We start from the raw sequence: 20,551 nt of genomic DNA on the forward strand, positions 1-20,551 counted from the left end.
ACTGATCAGTAGCAATCTGGCATTGCAAACTTCCACACAGCAATTGCCACTCATTTCTCCACTAGCAATGCAGCTCTCATTTTGGTGTCGCTGTGCTGGAGAGCTGGGATGAGCTCTGCACACAATTCCAAGAATGTGACCTTGCGCATCCGAAAGTTCTGCAGCCACTACTCATCATCCCATACCTGCATAAAGATGCGATCCCACCAGTCAGTGCTTGTTTCTCCGAACCAGAACTAGTGCTCCATGGTCTGCAACTACTCTGTGAATGCCAACAATAATCTTGAATTGTTTCTATGTCCCACAGCAAGCTAGCCTCTAAGGAATTGCATGTTCCCCGCAGCTCCTCTGGAGGCTTTGCAAATACTGCAGGATCAGGCGTGTTGTGCTCGTAATGCTCGTCACAATAATGCAGAGCTGTGCAGGATTCATGCTTCTCACATAGATGTCGGACACGCAGGTTTGGGGGGCTTTTGAAAAGAGGTGTGAAACATTATGGGATGCTGACAGAATTATGGGATGGAGAAAACTCCATCATGCGGTGTTGAAACCATGTTCCCAGTTACCCCTGCACAACTCGTTTGTCCCCATAAGGCATTGAAACCCTTCGCAAAACACCCTGCGCTATATGGTGGCAAGTTGCACAGCGGGATAGCTACCCACAGTGCACTGTTCTCTGCATCGATGCAAGCACTACTAGTGAGGATGCACACTGCCGAACCAAGGAGCGTAGTGTGGACATGCAAAAGTGATTTAATTACTGCGACAGCTGTAAATTGACATAACTTAGGTTGACTTAATTTTGTAGTGCCCTTAATAGTGAAACAAGGCATACCCCTCACACATGCTTCTTGCAGAGCACTTTGCAGCTTGTCAGCTTGGGACCCAAATTAGACTATGTGAAAAACTGTTAAATTTACCTTGTTGATGGAAACTGTCAAAGCTGGCTCCACGTTAGCTTCAATTTCTTCGGGTGTATAATAACAAAAGAGTTTACCACCTCTTAGTACACAGTACAGCCTCCTCCAGTTAGTCAGGCTTCCTACCATTTGCTAAAAGGGAGAAACATTCAGTAAGTTGCTAGTCATACATTAGCTTAACAACAACCTAATTTATGGATTACTCAAAGTTCTATTGAATTTCCATGGGTTACATCTAATGGAGTCCATCTTGTGAACTATTCAGACATCAGACTGTAAGATCAGAGCTGCTCACAACACATTGTCAGAAAGGAATGGCTCCTGCAGAATATTTTACTGTGTCACTCAAGGACTTAATTATTAGTAACATTCAGCCAAGCCAGATGTTTGTTTAACTGAATATCCTTCAGTGTTTTACAGTTTTGCCAATAATAGTGTCTCGTGGTACTCTTGGAATATGGAATGTGCTGGTTGGCCGATAAGGAAAAAAAGAGTAATTTTATTTCTAATGGAATCTACCATTAGAAGAAAACTTTAATGGCTACACTAACTTAGCTAGTTACAGGAAGGGAGCAAAGGAATGTCCTCTCATTTTAAAAATTATGACTTTAAAAATTAGACATGCAGCTATACATACCAATTTTCATACCAGCTAGACACTTACAATTAATTGGTCTTTATGCAGCAATCTAGGCTGTTTTACTAATAATCCCACTGAGGAAACATTTGATTATCTTACTCTTAGCCACACAGTGATTGCCATTAAAAGATCAGTGTTTAATAGCAGCCACCACAAGATAACAGCTTCCTGCATACTTAGAGTAAGAGATACCAGTCCTCAAGATACCACCAGAGGAAACTACTCACTTTTTAATACCACTGAAAGTCAATTGTTAATATGAGCAACATTCCCTGTAAATTGCACGCATGCATGGCTGCACAGCTGTCTTGAATATACAATACAGGTACACAAACTGAGCCACTCAGCTGCCCACAGCAAATGTGATGGCAGGTGGGCCAGACCAGGTGACTGCTGGGCTGTGGCAAGATAAGAGGCTGTGAGGTTTTGCTCCACTGGTGGCTGCAACGTGTCACTAGCTCCTTCCTCCGCTCTGCAGGTGGGTGGTGAGTTCCTCCTACCTCCCCTCCCCCCAAGCCCGTAGAATTGGTCATCTCCCTCCAGGTCCCAGAGACCCACACTCCTCTGGGAGCACATCCCTTCTGGGTATCCCATCACCTTCCCCAACCCCAAGGAACCCCCCACCCTCCAACTTACCAAATTGACTCTCCCCGATCTCCCCAAAATCCCCCGTCACAAATATTCCCAAGGCATTCCACTCCCTCCTTCCCCTGTCAAGAAACTCCAGGAAATAAGGGGGTGCAACCTCTCTAGTCCTGGTGGTGGGATTGATGTTGCCTCCAGGAGCCCTCTGACTCCATGGGGCTGAACAAGAAGGACTCGCCATCTCCACTTGTGAGCTCACCCTTCCCACCCCTGCCCCAGCAGTTTCTGCAACCTCCAGTGTCCCCCACAGGTATTCAGGCTCCTGTAGTCTGCATCATGAGATGCCAAAAATTCCTGATTTCCAAGATGGGCAAGGACTGGTTCTTCCTGATCCTGCTGGAGCTGCTAATAGCACTAGTGAGTTGGGACAGTGTCAGCCAAATAAACAGGCATCAGGGTATGTGTGGCTGGGTATGCTGTCAATCAGGGGAGCAGGACCCAGGGGGGCGGAGGGAGGTAGCTGCATTTGGAGTCAGCCAAAAAAAAAAAAGAGCAACTTAAAACATGGCACATATATAGTAGTAGCAGCAACACAGTGATTCACTAGTTCAGTGTAAGCAAAAGTGTAAACTTCTCCAACGACAAAAATGTACTGCTCAGTGGAGTTTGCAGAAAATTTAGAGGGAACTTTGGAGATTAGAGGATATAAATCAAGTAAACTCTTTTTACCTGCTGATTAAGAAATCCTGTCATCACATCCTTGGCCATGCAGAATGGCTGAGCAACTAAACGACAACACATGCTTCCATATAAGGGTAACCAGAACGACGACTCCTCTAAAAGAAAAAGTATAAAGTTATGACCATTGACCATAAACTCACAGATTAGGGATCTGCATACATTTTAACTTAAGAACATATTAAAGAAGTAAATCTTTTTATATAAGCAAAGACTGAAAATAGGAGTTTGTCCTATCTCTCTTTTCTATGACTGACAGGTCTACAAAAAGCAGTAGATCGGAGAGGCACCATTCTTGACAGTAGTCATGCTGGTTTGTTCTTATGTTCGGAAGTATTTTATGGGTATCTTTAATTATCTTTTCAAACAATTTAGCCAATATTTAAGTTAGGCTCACTGCACTAATTCTCCGGATCACCACTAGCACCTTCTTTGAAAATAAATACATTTGCTAGCCTCCACTCATTCAATATAGCAGCTGATTTTAACAAGAGATTGCATATTTTTTCTAGCAATTCAGGCACTTCATCCTTAAGTACTATCAGAACTCTTGGATGAATGCTGTCTCGTCCTGGTGACTAGTTGTGTTTAATGATTTGTTCCAGCACCTTTTCCTAACACCTTAATGGCTGACAGTGCATCACCTTTACTATCCAAGAGAAGTATCTCCCCAGTAGCCTCTGGGATGAAGAGTGATACAAAAATCATCTCCCTGTTCTCACTCCTTGGTAGCCACATGCAGCCAGACACAGACTCCCTCCTGATATACTGAAAAATTTTTCAGGGTGTATATTTGGCTATTTCATCATCAAATTCTCTTAATCTTTCTAATATTCACCTCACCTTTTATCTGACATGTGGATGCTCCTTTCTCTAGGCTTCACTTGGGTTGGATTTCCATTTTTTGAAGAAGATGCATATGACTTGATTAATCTTTTGAACATTACAATTTAATTATAATAGTTTTTCTTACCTTTCTGGTTCATTTTTTGTTAAGAAGTACACATGCCTTTTATGTCTATTATGGTATGTTTAAAATTCTTAGATCATTTAGACCTACTTCATTTCCTCACTTTTAACTCACTTTTTTAAAAAAATGCAAATTCCTAAAATATACTATAATAGGGCTAGCTATTGGTACAGCCCCTCTTGGAAGAATGAGGAGCTTAATTAAATTGTGGTCATTATTCTTTAGGGGCTCAGGTATAATTATTTCTTAAACGAACTCCTATGTTATTTTGGACTAAGTTTACAGTAATTTCTCATCTTGTGCTTTCCACAACAGGTTCCAAGAAGAAACCACTTAAGGTACCAAGAAACTGCTTTTCTATGCCTTTCTCATCATGTCATATGACCAATTTATGTATGGCTAGCTAGCCTCTCATTACTGTTGTACTGGATTTAGTTGCCTCTTCCTCAGTGCTGTGCACTTAACATCCTATTCCTGATTACAAGGGCAGAAGTATAATCATAGCTAACATTTGTATTCCTACAGTTTGTGATTTGTAATCCTATCAATTTCTACTGTATAGTCTTCTATAGTCAGAAATTTCATCGGATATTCTAAGGCATTTTTCAGGTATAGTAGTATTCCCCTCATCTCTGCAACATAATTGGTCCTTTCTTATTTAGTTTAGACCCAGATATTCTAGTGTTCCATTGACTGGCCATTCAGCACCATTTCAGAAATGCTTATTATAGATCAAAGAAATCCCTATTATGTCAAGTTGCAGTTCTTGACTCATGGACCAAGGTAGGTTGTGATACTAAGTTATGGTCAACATAAAATTGAATCTAAGGAAAGAAGAATCTAAAATATTGATCTTTGTTGGGCTGCAACTGCATGGTACAAGTGTGAAAAGACTCTCAGAGGACATGATATATATCTAGAGAAAATTTTGAATTATTAAATGTAATAAGCCTGGAAATACAAGATATCATCTTACCTCTTTTCAATAAAAAAGCTAAAAGAATGAAGTTTTCTTTGGGGGAAAAGCTGTAAACTTGTATCAGATAAAGATACTATGAGCTAAAACAAAATAAAGTAACAAGTCCAGGGTTTTATATATTACCTGCTGCCATGTTTGCAGCAGCCCCAGGTTAGCACGCTAGATCTGAGGCTGCTAGTAGTTACTTGTGCTGTCTCAATGCTGGGATCTACCTAGGGGCAAGAACTCTTGCTGAAAATAACTTTTAATTAGGACCCCCAGTACAATAAAGCACTTATGCATGTGCTTAACGGAGGTGTTGAATCGGTGCCTAAAAGACCTAATGGCGTTTGAGCCTCTACTCTGTTTACCGCCTCTCCTTCTGCCTACAGAGGAAGAAACAGCTCTCTTTCCTGTGACACTGTTCCTTTCTTGTGAGGAAAGGGGAGAATTTCTATACAGCTATAGGAATTGGAATGAAAATGGCAGAGAAAACTCTCAGCAGCTGTGCGAGACTTTTGTGAGGGGAGAGGGAGATGCAGCTCCTGGAACCAGTTCCTGGATACTCTATTCCCAGCCACTGCAAGACTGTATACTGGGGGAGATGATGCAGGAGTCATTGCAGTGAGGTAGCATTGTGGACAGAACAATTGCACTTGGGGCTGAGTGACTGGACAGTCAGTTAAGTGGATTTTGGGGTGGAGAGATATAGAGATTCTGACGAGATTCTGGAGACCGGGGACAGCAAGGGAAATCAAACTAAAGCTAAAAATCAAACTAAAGTGAGATTGAAGGGAAGAAGAAAGAAAACAAACCATAGAGTGGGTTTAAAAAGGAAGGAACAATCAGGTTTAGAAGAGCTCAAAACAACATGTGGAAATAAGCAAAAAGAAAAATATAACAAGATAAAAAGTTAAATGAAGGGTAGGAAATAGGAAAAATATGAATTATAACAAGTTAATTTTTTAAAGAGTTAAATGTTAAAATATTGTAATGAAGTAGACATGAGTAGCGTGTATGTATACACACTGAAGGCCAGGGTGCAGAAGTAGGGGATGCCCATCTCTGGTGCAGTTCATCTCCCTTCTCTGGATACTGTTTAACCATCTGCAATAGGAATTCTCTTTTGAGTTCGAATATACTTCTGAAGCACATCACTTGTTTTGGAATAAGCATTTCATCCAATAGCCAGACATTTTCCCATATACCCAGGCTTCCTCAGACCCCTAACATGGAAATTACTTGTATCTATTTAGGGGAAACACTCTTGCTACAGTCTGCCTGTATACACAGAGCATTTCTCCCTTGCATCCCTTCCACAACTGCTTTATTCACAGCAATACATGTTCCTACCTACCATTTATGACACTAAAAGCATTTCCACACCGACAGAATAAAGAGTATAGTATTCAGACCACAAAATCCACACGAGTATTGAATCTTTCCTTATAAGTGATCAGAAGATATTAATGTGGGTAAAAATGTTATCCATACATGTGATGCACTAAATTTGGATCTGAACTTTAAAAGAGAAGTTTTACAAGTCTTTTTTCAATTTAGTAAGTTACACGTAGATGTTTATTTTTAAACAGTTGAAAATATTTTATTTAAAGTTGCCACACATTAAGTATGAATAAAAATAATCTAAATCTTATAAGCCTTTTAGTTTACTAAAAATGGAAATACATGATTTTACTAGCTTTTTTTTTTTTAAACACACTTCCTTAAATCGGGACCCTGTGTACTTACCATTTCCTGTAATGGTAAGGTTGTGGGTCCTGAAATTGTCCTCAGCACTCTCCAACCCCAAAGTGGTATGTGCCAGCAAATTGTATTTTGCACCACTGATTGTGAAAAATAAGGCAAGGTTTAAATATTTCTACATGACTTTTCTCAGGCAGTTATTAAAAGGAGTCTAGACAGTCCTAGAGATAACCATCCCACCGTATCTAAATATGTTAACTGCCAGGCAGCACTTGTTAATAACCACAAAGTTTAGCTAATCACCAAGAGTCTGCATATGCCTGTTTTAGCTCTTTGTCCCCACAAAATAGTTTGTGTACCTTTTTGAGAATATTTCTGTTTATCATGTATTCACATTGCTTGGAAATAGCCACTCTGAATCACTGAGTGAAGGATTTTAATTGTATCACCCGTTGCCATTAAAGGAATATTTTGTGAGAGAGGCAGGGGTTTTATGACTGACATGTTCTGTTCTCCATTTACACTAAAACTAACTTGGGTATTCTCTTTTATTTCACATTTATTCCTTGGAACAAACATCTTGTTTGAAAAACTATTTTGTTGACTTTGTGACCCATATGCCATTATGTTTCATAATATATTTAGTACTTAGCCTGGTCGGTTTTCTTATGTTATTCTAATTGCATATCTCTTTAAAAAAAAAAAGTTGTATAGAGCTCTGTGTTCTATGCTTTGGTTTGCCTTTATAGCAGGGACCAAATCACACGTTCTAGCAGGACTGTAATATGGTTTTGTAATATTAGTATAACAGTTTGATTCTTTCTATATAGAAAGACCAGGCTATGCGGTAATGAAATAATTGACAGTAAGTTTTATAGCGTAGATGGATCATTTGACAAATTGCACTTACAAACCTCAGAACATTAAGTTTTTGTTCTGGCTTTTATCTAGTGGGGGGGAAAAATCATAATTAGAATTCAGCATAGTGCATGTGGAATGCTGCTCTTGAAATGACCTAGTACAAATTTTGTTCATGTTTAATCTTTTTTCAAATACACTTCAGACAGATTAACAGATTTATAGCCCAGCAATGTAATACTTATTCCCTTTGGCTAATGAGTTTAAACTAAGTGAAGTTCACAAGAAAACTGCTCAATATCACTCACTATTCACACTAATAGCTTTAGCATCATACCCTTAAAATATCTTCAGTACAAAGTAAGACTATTGAGTAATAGGGGAAAAGGACAGAAAGCAAAATTAGATTAAAAGATACTTAAAGTTTTGCTCTCCCATCACCTTATACTCTTACTAAAGTATATTAATATGTTTTTAATAATGTTTTTCCTAATGGCATTGCAGAAACAGGCGCCAAAGAGGAAGCACGAGCTGCCCTGCCCTATTCCTACCTGTAGGAGAGGAAGCCAAAAAAGGAAACATAGCTGGCAAAGAGGTAGTGCCTCCATTTTAATACTCAACTACCTCATGGCAGTGTTGAGAGGCTTGTGATACTGGCATTGTGTGTGTCAAGTATTATTGTTGTATAACCTATTAAGAGGTGGGGTGGGAGGGGGGGAATCCTTACATGCCTGAACACAAAAGTGTCAGCATACATGTATGCATCGTGATAAACTGTCCCCAAGCAAAAGATTCTCCATAACTAGGTACCAATATGGTATAAATATAATGTATAAATCAATCATCTGTGACTGTGCTATTTAAACTGTACACAGTTTAGTTTCTTCTCATAAATTTTTGTACTGATTTTCAAGTTACATCAAGCATGACTAATTATAGCAGTAACTTTGCCAAAGAAAACGACTTCATTTTTAAAATATGTTTTACAGTAATGTTTTCTAAAATTTAACAGTCATTCCTTTCAGCCAACTTCAATATCATTTCCAAAAGTTTTAATTTAAAAAATAAGTACTGATAATGGGCTAATCAGCATTGCTGACAGTGTTTTGACTATACATTTGAGATAATTAGCTGACTGTCTTGTATTTCAGTTTCTTTGTGGTCACATCTAACCATTCTTGGTCAAATGTCACTTATGGAATAGTATTCTGCAGTTGTATAGCAACCTTCCATCTAACAACCTCAAAAGTGCTTTATCAAGTCATATTCACAACATTTGTGAGGTAGAGGAACATACCTATATACTCATAAGGGAATAGAGACACAGAGGTTAGTATCCAGATGCTCTGACTCTTAGTCCTGTTCCTTAACCACATGACCACCTTTCCTATCAATGGACATTTGTTCATTTCAGATGCCTAAACTCTAAATAAATATCAAGCAAAGATTCTCTAAGTTATCCACAACCAGATGCTATAACACAGTTGTTCCCCAGAACCTCACAGGTAGCCACCTTGAAAAAAATATATTGACGGCTTTTCTATCAGGCCTGTTAAAGATGCAAGAGTCACTATTAAATGATATAGGTTGGAAGTGGCATCTCTCAAGGAAAGATGGGAAGCAAAATTTGATAAATTACCATTAGATAAAGAAGCTGTTAACTAAAATATTTAAGTGATAGTGTGTGCAACTGAAATTAAAACTGTTTTTTTGGGATGAATGGCTGTGATTTGTCAGTCCCCAAATGTTACTGTTAATAGCACGTAACACTTCAAATTGAGTTTTGCTAGTACCAACCGAGCTACAGTGACACTAATTTGGTCACATCTCATTTATAGCATAAGAAAAAAGTTAATAGTGGAAACAGTAATCCATATATGTGTATAATGTCAGTGTTACCTAAGAAGAAACTCTCATTTCATTATTTGAATATTTACATTTTTAACGTTAACATTCCATTTACTCCTCTCCTACCCCCACCCCCAATCCCCTTCCATTAACATGTTGAAGGGCATCTCTCCTCCCAAAAGAAAGATAGGAGAATCTATCTCAGGAGGCTCTTAGTCACCAGGAGTCAAGACAGAGAGCTCAGGAGAGAAGAGGGCTACTTTTAGATGGTTTGCTGTTACTTTTCTCTTTGAAAGCTGTAAACCATATGCAGGTAAATATGGCTAACAACTAATTTATCTGCTACACCTAAAAACAAAATAAAGCCATTGAAGGGATGTCTCTGCTTAACTTGGATACATGGCAAATGCATCTAGCTGAGCTAATCACCAGACCCTCTGCAACATATTTCTTTCTAAATTAACCCATTACTCCAACACAGGCCTACTCAAAACCATTGACTACAATAAAGTTGAAGCAACTAAATGAACATGCCTAAATCCTCTCATTGCCTTAGCCACTAGAGTTCTTTTTAAAACAAAAGTGTTGGATAAATGTTTGGTTGGTGTTTAGGGGTTTCAGATACTCAAGTAATTATTTAAATAAATTTGTGTCCCATTTCTGAGAACAATAGTTCAGGACCTGGAACAGAAGATAGGCTAGAACTAATGTGATTAAAATTGTTACCAACCAGATTTTTGTATTTGCTATCGATGTTGCCTCTTCAGACTTCTAATAACACTTTAAGAGGCTAGCCAATTCCTATGAAAAATGAGGGAGACTGGAGACTAGGTGAGGCCTCACTGGTGCACAGTATTACTCTTTAAAATTCAGATACTTTTAGGACTATTGCTTATTGATACATGGACCAAATTGTATACATTGTACTGAGTTGGAGCATGTTGGAATGAGCTTTCCAAGATTTTGTTTCGTCCTACTGGGTAAGATTTCTTGGAACAGGCCTGTTTTTGAGCTAAAGCCAATAAACAGTCTTGCTAGTTTGACAAAGAAAACTGGAATTTTTTTAACGTTTCCCTTTACAAAGCAGTAGAACAGATTTATGAACCATGACTCTGGCTTCACTTAATGTCTAACCTAGAATATGACACTAAAGAGTACCACTATTCTGTCTTACCTTTTTATCCACAGAAACAACATCCATTGAATAGTTTTTTAAAAGTTCCTAATAATTACCATTGAGGCACTTTGTTTAAATCACAGGCAAACTAAAAGTGTTGGAAAATGTTACTGGGCAAACTACAAAAGTTTAAAGATTATTTTAAAAATGACTATTTATTATGGGAACAGCACTTACAGATTATGTGACTGTGGAAAAACATGGAATCAAAAAGGGGAGATTACTTACCTGTAATTGGAGGTTCCTCGAGATGTGTGGTCCCTATCTGTATTCCACTGAGGGTTATGTGCAAGTGCCATGCACCCGGAGCTTTTGAAAATAGTATTGTTCAGTGGTCCGCACATGTGCCCCTGTATTGCTTTGTGGTTTCCCCCAAGACAATAAAGGGCCAGACGGACTGCCACCATCTCCAGTTCCTTCTCCACCACAGATTTATCAGATTCACAGTAGAGGGGAAGGAGGGTGGGATTGGAATACAGATAGGGACCGCACACCTCAAATAACCTCCAGATACAGGCAAGTAACCTCCCCTTCTTCTTCGAGTGATGGTCCTATGGTATTCCACTGAGGGTGATTGACAAGCAGCGTCTAGATAGGAGGAGAATGTGAGGAAGATGACGGAACTGTAGAACGGAGGCTCACTGTACCGAATGAGGCGTCTGTCGTGGAATCACATACTAGAGCGTAGTGGAGGAAAAGGTGTGTACCAAACTCCACGTGGCTACATTACATATATCTGCAAGGGGCATGTCGTGGAGTGCAGCTGCGGTTGATACTTGCGCTCTCATTGAATGGGCCTGTATCCAACCTGGAAGGAAGCATCCCAACAATTGACAGCAGTGCATAATACACCCGGAGACCCATTTAGAGATTCTCTGGATGGAAATGACCTGCTCTTTAATTCTCTCTGCTATGGTGACAAATAGCCTTGGAGACTTCTGGAATGGCTTGTCCTCTGGAGGCAAAAGACCAAAGCTTTACACACATCAAGGGAATGAAGTCGTCATTCCTCATTAGAGGCATGTGGTTTGGGGAAGACGACAGGTAGATATATGTGTTGGTTGAGGTGGAATCAGGAAACCACCTTTGGTAGGAACTTGGGATGCAATCAGAGTTAGACCTTGTCTTTATGGAATGTAGCGAAAGGGGGGTCTGCTATCAAGGCTCCCAGTTCAACCACCCCTCCCCCCGCTGAGGTAATGGCAACAAGGAAAGGGAAAAAAAAGAGCAGAAGGCCAATGGTTCAACTGGGGGCTCATTAATGAGGTAAGGACTAGGTTGAGGTCCCATTGGGCAGTGATAGGTTGAACAGGCAGGTATTTATATAAAATGCCCTTCCAGAATCGGGCAGTCAAGGGGTGGGTAAAAATCAAATGCCCATCCACTGGAGAGTGGAAGGCGCTAATGGGAGCTTCATGAACTTTGATAGTGCTGAGAGTGAGACCTGAGGTTTTCAGATAGAGGAAATAATCTAAGAGCTTTGGGATGCCCACAGCCTTGCCGGTGGGCCCAGGAAGTGAAACGGCCATTTGGCCTGATAGGAGCATCTCATGGAGTCCTTTCGGCCACTGGAGAGGACTTCTTGCACTGCTAATGAGCAGTCTCACGCTAATGGAGGTGTCCATCCAAAAACCAAGCTTTCAGGTGTAGCATCCGTGGATTTGAGTGCTTGAGTCTGCTATTGTGTTGTGTCAGCTTGGCGAAGAAGGGCATCCCAGTGGTAAGGAGATGACTTCCAGTGGGATGCCGAGTATAGTGTCCAAAGATTGGTGTATAGAAGAGTAGACCCTTTGCAGCCATAGCTGTAGTCCAGCCGAGGAGAAGACCTTTCGACCCATAAAGGTCTTACTTTCCCTGTCTGCCGGGATGGAGCATGGGTGCTGCTGTTTGGTTTGCTCCCACACAGCCTATATCACCAAGGAGTTTGGCGGAGGATGTGAAAATAGAAATTCTGACACCTTAGTGGGGACATAGTAACCTTTCTTAGCCACCTTGGTGGTGCACACGTGGCCAGGGTATGCCACATGGTGCGTGCTGGTTGAAGAATGGCCTCGTTGATTGCCAGAGCCACCCTTGCTGGTACCGATGCATGCAGAATGTCTAGTAACTGATGTTGACTGTTCTACAGCTCTCTTAGTGGGATCTCAAAACCATTGGCTATCCTCTGTAGCAGCTCTTGAAACTGTCGGCAGTCCTCTGGTGGGGAGGAAGTTGTCGATGACTGGCAGCATCTGGAGACGACAAAGGGAGTCTCTCCATATTCACCAGTACCATCTGAACCGGGCAAATCAGTGTGTCATCTAACCCCATTACTGAACGTCTGCCGGAAGAAGGTTGTGGGGATGAGATGGGGGAGTCCTTTTGAGGCAAACAGGACCGCTCTGAAGGCAAATACTGAGGCCGTGAGCTCCAATATGGCCAACGTGGTTGATCTTGCTGCTGATGAGCTCGTGCACAAGGAGCAGGGTATCAGCTCCATGGGTAAGGCAAACTGCCACGGTGCCGTCAGAACCCTTCCGTAGTTGTGCTCCGAGAGTGGGAGTGGCGGGCTGTGTCGAATGTTCATATCCTCCGAATTGGAGACCTCCACAAATGGCGTTGCCGATAGAACCATTGGAATGGGGTGTGTCAGAGTAGCATGTGGCAGAAGTAGTGGGGGAGGAAGGGGCCCTCTCAGAAGGTGAGCACGTCAGAGCACGGGGAGACCTCAGTCCCTCCAAGGCGAATAGCTCATGGTGGCCCCAGGAACACTTCTGAGTCTCCCAGGCATCAGTGGTATCCGGTCTGTTGATGGGACCAGAACTGGTAAGGGCATCTGTCTCAGAACCGACGGTTCACGAGAAGCTGGGACTCATGACTGGGCCTCAGCACGGGGTCCGCAGCACTGATACCAGCAGAGCCGAATGGAGGTTCCGCGGTACAGGGAGGGCTTTTAGGTTGCTCAGGCTGATGTACAGGGGGGTTCGCTGGCTAGGATCCAATTTCGGCCCCATGGCAGCCTCCATTAAGTGCTTTTTGAGTCAAAGAACTTGGCTTTTCCACATATGGGCAAGGAAGGAGAGGCAGATACTACACCTGGACACAATGTGGGACTCCTCCAAACAGCACTGATGTTCATCACTGATGGAAAATGAGAGAGGGCAGAAAGCGTATGTTTTGAATCCTGGCATCTTTGGTCTAATCCAGTACCCAGGCATGGATGGGTGGGGAGGAGGGATTGTTTCGCAGGAAAACCGCTGAAGCTGCATTCCAAGTCCTTAATCCTATCAGCTACTATGAAACTAGAAAGTACTTATAAAAAAAAAAAATCCTAAAACAATAAAACCATAACTATGAATGAGGCCAAAATCATTTTTTCTAAAATCTGTTGACAATGTGTCACTAAGGACAAGAAAGCAACAAAAGCTCTGACTTGGACCATGCAGCAGTGAGAAGGAACTGGAGTCGCTGGTGGTCCATCCCACCCTTTATCACCTCAGGCAAAACCATGAGGCAATAGAAGGGCACATGCTGAACAACACTACTTTCAAAAGTTCTGGCTCCGGGCACATGTGCATAACCTTCAGTGGAATACAATAGAGACCATCGCTTGAAGAAAATACTGTTCTGTGTCAAATTCAATTAAGTAAGCTCCTGCCAAGTGGCTAGTAAGCATTTAATGCCTTAGATATTGCACACACTTGTGTTTTACAGCAAGTGGGCAGAAAAGCTGCTATAAGCATATACTATGGAAACAACAACAAATGAGAAACTTTGGACACTGGTGCATGAATGCAGAGTGGAGATAATAATGCAGAGAGGATAAAAGAGCAATCTTTCTAATAAAAAAATCTAGTACATTTTACTTTGTTTCTTCCAACATACAACAGAGTAGAACAGAACGTTGGGAAAATAGGGAGGTAATATTCCCTAAGTCACTGTAGCATAAACATATATGATAGTGAACTGTGTACAGTGCTGGCTGCCTCAGTATAAAATATTAAAGATATGAAATATTTAGAGTACAGCTATCAAGGTGTTAAAATGCTTGAGGAGTTCTGTATAAGAAAAAAAACAGAGCTGCAGGTGTATGGCTTAGGGGAAAAGGAGCTTACATAATTAGAGTTTACACATCTGAAAGAACAAGTACTGTGATACAGAGAACGATAATTAGGAGTACCAGAAAAAAGGGTTTTAAAAAGTATAAAGGTATTTCTATTAGAAAGAATAGTTCAAATATGGAACAGGAACCAAGGTAAGATGCAGAAGCTCCATCACTGAATACACTATTCACAATTAGGGCTTTCAAGTGATTAAAAAAATTAATAGAAAACTATTTAAATATTTTTGGATGTTTTCTACATTTTCAAATATTTTGCTTCAATTACACAGAATATGAAGTGTACCATGCTCATTTTATATTTATTTTTATTACAAATATTTGCATGGTAAAAAAACAAAAGCAATAGTATTTTTCAATTCACCTAATACAAGGACTGTAGAGCAATCTCTTTATCATGAAAGATGAACTTACAAATGTAAAATTAGTTACAAAAAATAACTGCTTTCAAAAATAAAAACAAACAATGTAAAACTTTAGAGCCTAGAAAGTCCACCCAGTGTTTCTTCTTGTACAGCCAATTGCTCAGACAAACAAGTTTGTTTGCATTTGCAGGAGATAATGCTGCCTACTTCTTGTTTACAATGTCATCTGAAAGTGAGAACAGGTGTTCGTATGGCACTGTTATAGCTGCTGTCACGAGATATTTACATTCCAGATATGCTAAAGATTCTTATGTCCCATTATGTTTCAACCACCGTTCCAGAGGACATGCATCCATGCTGACAACAGGATCTGTTAGATAATGATCCAAAGCAGTGCAGAACTGCGCATGTTCATCATCTGAATCAGATGCCACCAGCAGAAGGCTGATTTTCCTTTTTGGTGATTCGGGTTCTGTAGTTTCCACGAGAGACTTCTGAAAGCATGCTCCACACTTCGTCCCTCTCAGATTTTGGAAGGCACTTCAGATTCTTAAACTTTGGGTAAAGTGCTCTATCTATCTTTAGAAATTTCACATTGGTACCTTTTTGCATTTTGTCAAATCTGCAGTGAAAGTGTTCTTAAAATGAACATGTGCTGGGTCATCATCTGAGACTGCTATAACAGGAAATATATGGCAGAATGTGGGTAAAACAGAGCCGGAGACATACAATTCTCCCTCAAGGAGTTCAGTCATAAATTTAATTAAATGCATTATTTTTTTAACGAGCGTCATCAGCATGTCCTCTGATATGGTGGCTGAAGAATGAAGAGGCATACGAATGTTTAGCATATATGTCACGTAAATACCTTGCAATGCCAGCTACAAAAGTGCCATACAAATGCCTGTTCTCACTTTCACATGACATTGTAAATAAGAAGCGGACAGCATTATCTCTCGTAAATGTAAACAAACTTATTTGTCTTGGCGATTGGCTGAACAAGAAGTACGACTGAGTGGACTTATAGGCTCTAAAGTTTTACATTGTTTTGTTTTTGAATACAGTTATATAACAAACAAAAAAATCTATGTTTGTAAGTTGCACTTTCACGATAAAGAGATTGCACTACAGTACTTGTATGAGGTGAATTGAAAAATATTTCTTCTGTTCATCATTTTTACAGTGCAAATATTAGTAATCAAAAATAATAATATAAAGTGAGCACTATACACTTTGTATTCTGTGTTGTAATGAAAATAAATACATTTGAAAATGTAGAAAAACATCCAAAAATATTTAATACATTTCAATTGGTATTCTATTGTTTAACAGTATGATTAAAACTGCTATTGACCACGATTAATTTTTTTAATCGCCATTAATTTTTTTTAGTTAATCACATGAGTTAACTGTGATTAATAGGCAGCCCTATTCACAATATGTTAGATATGGTATAGTCAGTAGGGACAGTACTGAGTACTGCACAAAACGTGGACTAGAGGGCCTCATAGATTTTTCCCACCTTAAAAAGTCTAATCATTACATTAACAGTTTTTTTCCATTTAATATTAAAGAATTAAGATTTCAAACAGCAGTATTAAAGGGTATCAAGTGTGCTTGGCACCCACAAATCCCACTACAGTCAAAGAGAGCAGAAGATACTGTGTACCTTTGAAAATCAGGCCACTTCTATTTATATAGATTAATGAGGCCTAACTTTAAGCACCCCAATTTGAAAACCTCAGTCAAAATATTTGTCAACTATTCCACACTGCACAGTGTGCAGTTGTGGTGTTCCACCTGCTGATTACTACCATGTATGTTTTCTCACGTCTGTTTAAAAAAGAAATTGATTATGTAGCTTGTAAACAATAGTAGATTTTTGTAGCAGTGTGGTGATGAGGTAATACCTGTTCATGTATTTAAGGTCAGAATCAGGACCCAAGGCTGATGTACATGATGTGAATTCACTCCTGCATTCTGATTTTCACTTGAAATGAAAATTGTGTTCCACATGGACATATATTGAAATACTCGTATCTTAGCAATTTCCTAAAGTTCTACAAGATATTTTAGCCTACAAGAAGAAACAATTAAAAAAAATAGCTTACGGTATGATTGGATCAGTGAATGAAAAGGATTCAGGGTTGTCTTCTTCTAGCAAAGAGTTGATTTTCTTTCCAGTAGCTTTACCAATGGATGTCTTAAGCTTCTTGGCTAGCTTCTTAGGAGTGTTTGTTATAGTTGGAGATTGGTCTGTACAGCAACTATACACTTCAAACTTTACTTGGAAGTCTGCCCCCACTTCATCACTGAAAACAATTTTTTTGGATAGTTTGTGAATTAACTGAGTACAAATTGAAGGTACAATAACATATACTGTTCATTAAGGTAAAGAATTCCATTAGATTGCCAGAACAAATTGTATGTTAAAATGGAATTAAGGACAAGAGTACGTATCAGCAATTTAAGGATAAAAATCATTATAGTGATGTTATAATTATCCCATAAACTAACATTATAAATACAGATTTCTAAGTGATGGTTATGAAAAGTCTAGATTTGTAGAAAATGAACTGCATAAATAGTAAAAAAAAGTGTATAATAAAAAAATAAATATTCTTAACACACTGAAATTGTTTGGTTTAAACTATGCCTTTGGATTAGTTTCTCCAAGAGCCCTGCATTCTCTAATGTGCCTTTGCTATATGTATCAACAACAGCTGCGTGGATTGAAACGTTCTCTCAAGTTGTTAGACAGAAACCTGGGCAATTAAGGGGTTGACTTAAGAAGATCTACAAATATTTTTTAAATAGTTTGTTGCCCTTTCTACTTTTTTATGCTTTAGAAAGAAAGATTTTATAAAAATTCTTTAAACTTAGAAACATCAGGAATATCAAAATAGTCTTCTGTGGTTTGCTGCGAGACTTACTGCGGGTCTATTGTTAGCTCTCCTACCCTTTAAGGGGTGGAGTTAAATCTTTGCCTTAAATATTCATTTGAATAGGGGTTAACAAAAAACATTCTTAAAGTCTGTTTAAAAATCCCTTTCCTTCTCAACGTCTCAGTTTTTAGTCTATCAACTTTTGTTTTAACTAGTTCTTGAGTTACCAGAGAGCTTCCAGGGTAGATATGACTCAAATTTCTAATTAAAAACGAGGAAAAAAAAACCTAAGTGCCTCACAACCTTTCTTTGTACTTTAAAAACACACAAAGGAATACAAGCCCAATTCCTCCTCCACCTTCAATGGGGAATTAATAACTTCCTGTCCAGTTTTCACAAGGAGAAGGATGGTGGATATGGCACAGGCTCATGAAGGTGCAGTGGACGATCAAGCAGGGAGTTTGTTTGTTTTTCAATACCTAGTGTCAATAAGGAGGTGAACTATGGGATCCTTAACATAAAAAAAAACAAAACACAAAAAACAAACAAACAAAAAAAAAACATAGCAGCCGTATGTGGTGTTTGCATCCAACATTTTAAATATTAATGTTTCTTGTTTACGTGAAGCTCTGTATACTTTCAGTTTCAATGCATTAATTTAATTTCTCACACACACACACACACACCAGCCCCACTCATTTAAATCACAATAAGACATTTCTGAATATGACACAATGGAAACAGCATATAGTGATGCAGCTAAATATAGCATCACTATACAGGAGCCCAAATTCCTTGGGTAAAGAGATGGATTCAACACCCATCCAAGTCATCAGAAGAACTTCCATTTATTTCAGTAGCTGTTGGATCAAGACCATATCACATCATGTCTTTTTTCATAAGAAAACACAAAAGTTAACACGTTTACTTCGTTCAACAAAAATTGATACTCACAATATGGTTACATTTTCAAAACAGATATCAGTTATTGCTTTATCCACAATAACCATGTCTGTATCAAAAACCTCAGCTCCCATTTTGAATAAGCAAAAAATTGCATAGCGCTGTGATCCTGGGAAGAACCAAAGAAACGTTTTAGCAGAGATGTTATGTAACACAACGTTAAAGGTTTCCTGTAAATGAAGACACTGAAATGAGTTTCAAATGAAATTTAACTTGAATCTATGATGCGTTATCAAAGAATTCTTGTAATAATAAATTATACATTCTAGAGTGTTATGCATTTTGTAGTTGAACCATCAAACCTGCTGCATCTGTAGAGCAACATTTCTAGAAAAAAAATTAATTTCAACCTCTACTCAAGCATCCCTTTCTACAGGCATTTATAATATTTGCTAATAATTTCAGAAACTTTAATAAAAAGTATTTGTGCTCAATAGGATTGATTTAAAACAAAACAAAAACAGCTGAACACCAGAGTGCATACTGTATTATGAATGCACTCATGGATTAGAGTATTTTGCCATACTAAGCCCCTTTGACCCTATTGAAAAATCAAAGTGAAATCAATGCCTGGTGACAGCTGGAACAGATTTAGGGTTAATCTCCATTACATAGCAAAGTATGTGTATTTGTGAAGACTACCAAATAATCCACTCAATGTCAACAGACAGAACTTTCATTTAAATTCTTCTCTGGCAAAGGCATCTCCCACCAAATACTCCTTCAAACTCAGGCAAAAAGATACAAGAAGTTTATTCTGAATTTTTTTAGCTATTAGTCAACTTAGTGGTGCCACTTTTCTATTTCTTCCTCTCAAGTTTCAATCTTTCTCTCTCAAAAGCATCTCCAATACCCACCTAACATACAGTATTAGAGTTTCATTCAGCTCATATATGCCCAAGCTTCTCCACAGCACCACTTTCTCAGTAGTAGCAATTTAAATGAATAGAAACTGCATCATTCTAACCTATTTAAAACGGCTACCACCACTACCTTCAGGGTAAGGGCTACTGTGCAGTAGTGCAGAGAGTACATAGCCCGGCAAAACTCTCTCTCAAAAAAAAAAAAAAAAAAAAAAAGGTGAAAAGGAGGGTCTCAACTCCATGTCCAGTTTAAACTTTGATTAACATTACCTGTTTATATAACAGTTCAATAAAATCTAACATACTTTCTTTGTTGTTGAAGTGATCAGAGCCTTTCCACATTAATGGTATGCGAATATCTAAAGAAGAAAAGGAAAAATTAAGTTATAAGCAACAGTGTAGACCTGCAGTCCAAATAAAACACAGAATATTTCTGGTCTGTTTTTCTACCGTTCTATTTCTGGCCATAGTAGGGCCTACTCTTTCTATCCAACAAATAGCATAACTAATTCTATCGCTACCACTAGTGCCAAAAGAAACTTCATAATTTAACTAGTTCAATATGAAGTGTCATTCTCCTTTAGAAATGTTCTTTATCCCAGCATAATTTATAAACTTATTTAAGAATCTGAAATAACATCTCCGGGTGGCTGCTGGAACGTGGCTCTGAGTGATATTTAAGTCCATTTTACAGTGAAGACATGTTAAGTGAAATACTCTTGCTATGTTTGTGCTCGGAACCACTCATTTTGCTACAAGAAAGAAAACCCCTCTATATTTAAGGCAAACTTGGAGAAGTTTGTGCGGCAAGTGCTTTTTCTTGCCTTCCCAGTCATTGAGCAAATACCACTTGCAATTACGTACCAAGTTTGGATCACCTTAGCTGACACAAAAATTTTAAAAAGCTTTTTAGAAGGGCTGTCAATTAATCGCAGTTAACTCACGCGATTAACTCAAAAAAATTAAGCATAATTTAAA

At 39.0% G+C, this 20,551-nt stretch overlaps 1 protein-coding gene across 1 annotated transcript in view; it reads right to left on the minus strand.

Annotated features, from left to right (window-relative positions):
* The window catches only part of RTKN2 (rhotekin 2), a 60,955-nt gene that overhangs the window by 15,968 nt on the left and 24,436 nt on the right, over nucleotides 1–20,551 (minus strand). The window contains exons 4-9 of the mRNA XM_034777891.1: nucleotides 19,879–19,932; nucleotides 18,702–18,819; nucleotides 16,974–17,174; nucleotides 6,561–6,655; nucleotides 2,875–2,981; nucleotides 921–1,052 (exon numbers count right to left, since the gene is read on the minus strand). Of these exons, the coding sequence (XP_034633782.1) occupies nucleotides 921–1,052; nucleotides 2,875–2,981; nucleotides 6,561–6,655; nucleotides 16,974–17,174; nucleotides 18,702–18,819; nucleotides 19,879–19,932 (707 nt within the window). The remainder of the gene's footprint in view (nucleotides 1–920; nucleotides 1,053–2,874; nucleotides 2,982–6,560; nucleotides 6,656–16,973; nucleotides 17,175–18,701; nucleotides 18,820–19,878; nucleotides 19,933–20,551) is intronic.

Source organism: Trachemys scripta, chromosome 7 (assembly GCF_013100865.1).
Source record: "Trachemys scripta elegans isolate TJP31775 chromosome 7, CAS_Tse_1.0, whole genome shotgun sequence".
NCBI lineage: Eukaryota > Metazoa > Chordata > Testudines > Emydidae > Trachemys > Trachemys scripta.